The 5826-nt window shown below is 47.8% G+C and overlaps 1 protein-coding gene across 1 annotated transcript; it reads right to left on the bottom strand.

Annotated features, from left to right (window-relative positions):
* Positions 1 to 594: 594 nt before the first annotated feature.
* Positions 595 to 1527, bottom strand: LOC127201034 (olfactory receptor 11A1-like). Its single transcript, XM_051159390.1, has one exon. The coding sequence runs from the start codon at positions 1525 to 1527 to the stop codon at positions 595 to 597; it is 933 nt and encodes a 310-aa protein (XP_051015347.1).
* Between the last annotated feature and the right edge of the window lie 4299 nt (positions 1528 to 5826).

Here is a 5826-nt window from a genome sequence, read left to right as displayed (position 1 = left end):
ACCAGGCTAGCCTTGAACTCACAGAGATCTGCCTACCTCTGTCTCTTGTATTCTGGGATTAAATGTGTGCACCATCACCACACGGTTAGGGCTTATTCTTAACTGTCTTAACTGCAAACAGAACCCTTAACTTACAAGGTCTAGTTTCCCTGTTTTGGTCTCACAATCTAGTTCCAAGGCCTATGACACCCTCTCCTGGCCTCTCCACGGTGCCAGGCAAGAGGCACGGACATGGTGCATAGACACACATGCAGGCAAAACACCAGCACGTAAAACAAAAGAATCTGTCGCCATTCCTCAGCTGGTGTTACCGGTCAGTTCCTCCTTGTATGCTTTTCAGTATTAATTCATTGAGCGCGAGTGTCCGAGAAATGTCCATGGTGCTTAGGTCCTGTTTGAGGCATGCGATTTTGACTGTACGCAACCGCAGTGGAATGTTGAGGTTGCCTTGTTTCGTTAGGTATTTGCTTTCAACCCCATTGTCTCCATCCTTTTAGCACAATGTCTGTCTCCTGCTGACTTTGAGGAAGGGGCTAGGGTAAATGTGAGAAAGCAACCGATAGCTGCCCTGTACACCTCAGCGGGGCTATGCCCTCAGGTGAGCTGCCTCCAGAGCCTACGCAGAGCCCATTTCACATCTTGGTTCTTGAGGCTATATATGATGGGGTTCACCATGGGGGTGAGCACAGTGTAGAGGACAGAGAAGGCCTTCCGGAGCAAGGGGGGCATGTGGTCTGTTGGGGCCACGTAGACCACAATGAGAGTACCGTAAAACACCCCAACCACGCTGAGGTGTGAGGAGCAGGTGGAGAAGGCTTTCTGTCTCCCGTGGCCTGGAGGTATTCTCAGCACAGCCCTCAGGATAAAGACATAGGATGTGACAATCAACAAGAATGGGGCCAGGGTAAGGCAGCCCGAGATGCCGACTCCAGCTCCCCACATGACCCGCGCCTCCCCACAGAAGAGCGCTACAACCGGAGCAAAGTCACAGAAGTAGTGGTCGATGACCCTGTTGCCGGGACAGAGGGACAGAGGGGCTGCCAAGGCCAGGGTGAAGGCAGAGAAGAAGAAGCCGCCGAGCCAAGCGCCGATGGCCAGGCAGCTGCAGGACCAGGTGCTCATGAGGACAGGGTAGTGAAGGGGACGGCAGATGGCCAGGTAGCGGTCGTAGGACATGGCCGACAGCATGAGACACTCAGCTGCCGCCAGCGAGGCAAACACGTAGAACTGGACCAGGCAGCTGACCAATGAGATGATGTCCCCACCTTCCAGGAAGCTCTGTAACAGCCGAGGCATGATGTTGGATGTATAGCCAATCTCTAGCAGGGAGAAATGGCAGAGGAAGAAGTACATGGGCGTGTGGAGGGTCCGACTGGAGGCCACAGCAAGCACGATGAGGAGGTTGCCGCCGACTGTTACCACATAGATGGCCAGAAAGAGGCTGAACAAGAGGAAGCCCAGGTATTTCAGCTCCCCAAAGCCCACTAGGAGCAGCCAGGTGGTCTGGTTCCCACTGTCACCACTCATGGGGATCTGAGCCCAGGAGAGAGGAAGAGAAGCATTCATTATTGGACAGTTACCCTACCAGGGCCACACTCGATGCTTGGCTTAGCGCTTACACACCACAGCGAGTATTTCAGCAGGCTTTATCGTCTTCCCGTAGTCAATACCCAACAGGCTTACTGTCAGGTATCCAAGATCGCTCTGATAGAACTAGGAGTTTGCATAAAGTCCTGTTCTAGAGTGCGTTTCCGCAAGCTTTTTCTCGGGGTGGCGGGGGTGACGGGGGACAGAAACACACACTTGAGAGAGCATTGTATAGCAGCACACTGTTTACCTGGTAAGGCTGGCTGAGTTCCAACTGCAGACGCATACCTGGTGAGTGTTTCTGGAAGGGTCGGAGTGCTGCCGTGAACAGAGGTGGTCTGTTCTGAAGTCATGTGTATTCCTTGCGGCAGCAACCCATTTCAGGCCGGATACTTTTGGGGTGGGGAGGCAGATCAGTTGGTCTGTCGCCTTGCCGTCCTGAGTTTCTTCCCCAGCACTCATGTGAAAGAGCTGTGCATCTCTGCACACCTGTATTCCCTGCACACCTGTATTCTCTGCACACCTGTATTCCCTGCACACCTGTATTCCCTGCACACCTGTATTCTCTGCACACCTGTATTCTCTGCACACCTGTATTCCCTGCACACCTGTATTCTCTGCACACCTGTATTCTCTGCACACCTGTATTCCCTGCACACCTGTATTCCCTGCACACCTGTATTCTCTGCACACCTGTATTCCCTGCACACCTGTATTCTCTGCATACCTGTATTCTCTGCACACCCGTATTCCCTGCACACCTGTATTACCTGCATACCTGTATTCTCTGCACACCTGTATTCCCTGCACACCTGTATTCTCTGCACACCTGTATTCCCTGCACACCTGTATTCCCTGCACACCTGTATTCTCTGCACACCTGTATTCTCTGCACACCTGTATTCTCTGCACACCTGTATTCTCTGCACACCTGTATTCCCTGCACACCTGTATTCTCTGCACACTTGTATTCTCTGCACACCTGTATTCCCAACCCTGGGGATGGGGGAGGAAATAAGAGGGATCCCTGGGGCTTGTTGGCCACCATTCTGGTCAACGTGAATATCTCCAGGACCAGGGAGGGACCCTGCCTACCATCAGAAAAAGTGGAAAGTGAGTGATGGAGGAAGATCCCCAACATGTATTCCTGACATCCACATGCATGAGCACACATGTGCACATGTATACACACACACACACACACACACACACACACAAAGAAAGAAAGGAAGGAGGAAAGAAAGTAAGAGAGAGAGAACATCAGACTTGGGGACCCTGAGAAAGCATCTGTGTCATCTCCTGTGAGACTCAGCATAGGTTGGAGTTAGTCTACAACCTTCTCCCCTAAGTTATGTGTTTACCTGGACAAGTGGTTCAGTAGCAGAGCAAGGTTGTTCACAAACTTTGTTCAGGCCCCAATCAGTTGCCAGGACCTGAAGGGTCTTTTTTTGTTTGTTTGTTTGTTTGTTTTTGTTTGTTTTTCCCACTGCCTTAGATTCCACATGCTGCTCAGATGCTAAATTGATCTTACCTCTCTGAGTTCCTCAGTGGCCTGGGCCCCGGTGTAGTCTTAGTCTCTTATTGCAGAGCTAATGCTGAACACAGGGAGGCCTTTTGGAAGGGTATCAAGTACACGGACCAGTGAATTAGCTAAGTGAGGTTCTGGTAAAACCGCCACCGAAAAACATAGTCTGTAACAATTCATGCTTGGGCTAGAGAAAGGACACACTTTTGAGACAAAGCATCGCACTGTAGCCCAGGCTGGCCCAGAACTGACCATATTCAGGATGGATTTCTGTTTTTTTTTTTTTTTTTTTTTTTCTTCCCTTCTCAAATGCTGGGATTACAGGCACCAGTCTCCAAGTCTAGCAGAAAAGGGCATTTAAATGGGTTTTAAAGGACCAGCCCTCACTTCACTGAGGGAACATTGGGATTCTGCCACTCAAAGTTAGAATTGGAACTAATATTGAGAATAGAGACAAAAATAAAAGAGATATGTGGGTGCATGGGTGCATGTGGGAAAGAGAAGCAAAGACAGACAGACAGACAGACAGACAGACAGACAGAGATGAGGAGGAAACTAGCAAACCTACCTTGGCATGGAGATGACAATTTTGAAGGTAAAGATAAGAACATTCTCTATCTGCAGATGGCAGCAGGGGCCCGTGGCTTTGGTGTGCCTGCTGTGGCGCTGTCGGCTTACGTTGTGCAAACACATTCATATTTCACAGTGGTGACGAGACACAGCATGCTGAGTGTTTTCCTATGTGTTTGAACATGTTTCATATTTTACCTCCTATGTAGTAATGGTGTCTAAAGGATCCAGGAGGGGCGTGACTTGCCAGAGAGTTGGAACAGACTAGTACAACCGACCAACTGGACGGCTGATCTCAATCTTCTCAAGTCCATACCCCAACTAGTGTCTTAGATCAGTGGTTCTCAACCCCCTTTGTGGGGGTCAAACAGCCCTTTCATAGGGGTCACCTAAAACCACCAGAAAACACAGATACTTGCATTACAATTCAAAACAGTAGCAAAATTACAGTTACAAAGTAGCATCAAAGCCAGGCATGGTAGCCTACGCCTTTAATTCTAGTGCTCAGGAGGCAGAGGCAGGTGGATCCTGGTGAGTTTGGGGTGAGCCTGGTCTACAAAGTTAGTCCAGGACAGCCAAGGCTACACAGAGAAAGCCTTCTCACTCCCTTCCAAAAGGGCTTTTGAAAAACCAAAAAAAAAAAAAAAAAAAAAAAAAAAAAAAAAAAAAAGTAGCCCAGCCTGGTCTACAAAGCGAGTCCAGAACAGCCAAGGCTACACAGAGAAACCCTGTCTCGAAAAACAAAACAAAACAAAACAAAAAATAGCAACAAAAATAATTTTATGGTTGGGGGTTACCACAACCATGAGGAACTATTTAAAGGGTTACAGCCTTAGGAAGGTTGAGAACTTTAGATAAAAAAGTTACTAAGGCCTTTACCAACTAGTGAGTGTTGGTCCTTGTGAGATTATTATATTCTTAATGTTGCTATTTAAAAATTTTTTTTAATGTGCCTGATAATGCTACCTGTGTACATATATGTGTGCCCTGTGCATACCTAGTACCCATGAAGGTGAGAAGGGGGCATGGAATTCCCTTGGCATTGGAGTTATGGATTCTTTATTTTTGTTTGTTTTTGTTTTTGTTTTTCAAGACAGGGTTTCTCTGTGTGTAGCTCTGGCTGTCCTAGACTCCCTTTGTAGACCAGGCTGGCCTGGAACTCACAGTGATCCTCCTGCCTCTGCCTCCTGAGTGCTGGGATTAAAGGCGTGCGCCACCACACCCAGTGTATTCTTATGAACCACTATTCGCATGTTTGGAGTTGAAGGCAGGTCCTCTGCAGGAGCAACAGTTGCTCTTAACCACTGAGTCATCTTTCCAGACCCACTCTGCTATTTTTTTTAGACCGGGTCTTGCTTTGTAGCTCAAGATTACCTGGTGCTTACTCTACAGTGCAGGCTAGCCTTAGACTCATGATCCTCCTGTGTGCTGGGCTTACGAATGTTTATCAGCGTGCTCAGCCCAGAGACACTCTTTTCCTTTTTGATCTTTTGAGACAGGGTCTCACTTTGTAACTTTGGCTGACCTGAAACTCACTATGTAGACAGGCTGGCCTCAAAACTCACACAGATCCACTGGCTTTTGCCTCCTGAATGCTAGGATTAAAGGTGCATGCCACCATACCTGGCTCTCCTGGTGAAGTTTTAAAATACATATATTATAAAATAGTTGTCTTATAAAGAATCATTAAGAGGCTGGGCACTGTTGGCGCACGCCTTTAATCCCAGTGCTCAGGAGGCAAAGGCAGGCGGGTCTCTGAGATGAAGGCCAGCCTGGTCTACAGAGTTCCAGGACAGCCAGGGCTACGCAGAGAAACCCTTCTCAATCCCTTCCAAAAGAATCAACAAGAAGTTTGCAAAGTTTACTATGGGAAACCATATGTAATGTCATGTACCAAGTCAGTTAGTAGATAGATTGGGGGAAAGCTGTAGAAAAGGACACATTAATTTCAGTAACGCTACATAGAAAGTGGAGGGGTTTTAGACCTTATATCCGCCCCATATTTTTAGCAATAACTTCAGTTGACATGATAACTATGCACGATTCATAAATGTTCAGGTAACAGGAAATAAAGGGGGAGACCAATGTTACAGACAATAGGATTACAAGTCAAAGAAATCTTGCAAAATGAAACATGAAAAAAA

The sequence above is a fragment of the Acomys russatus genome, chromosome 17 (genome assembly GCF_903995435.1).
Source record: "Acomys russatus chromosome 17, mAcoRus1.1, whole genome shotgun sequence".
Lineage (NCBI taxonomy): Eukaryota > Metazoa > Chordata > Mammalia > Rodentia > Muridae > Acomys > Acomys russatus.
This window is presented reverse-complemented; position numbering and strand designations above follow the sequence as displayed.

Coding starts and splice junctions, on each gene's coding strand:
- LOC127201034 (XM_051159390.1), bottom strand. CDS start 1,527: ATGAGTGGTGACAGTGGGAACCAGACCACCTGGCTGCTCCTAGTGGGC.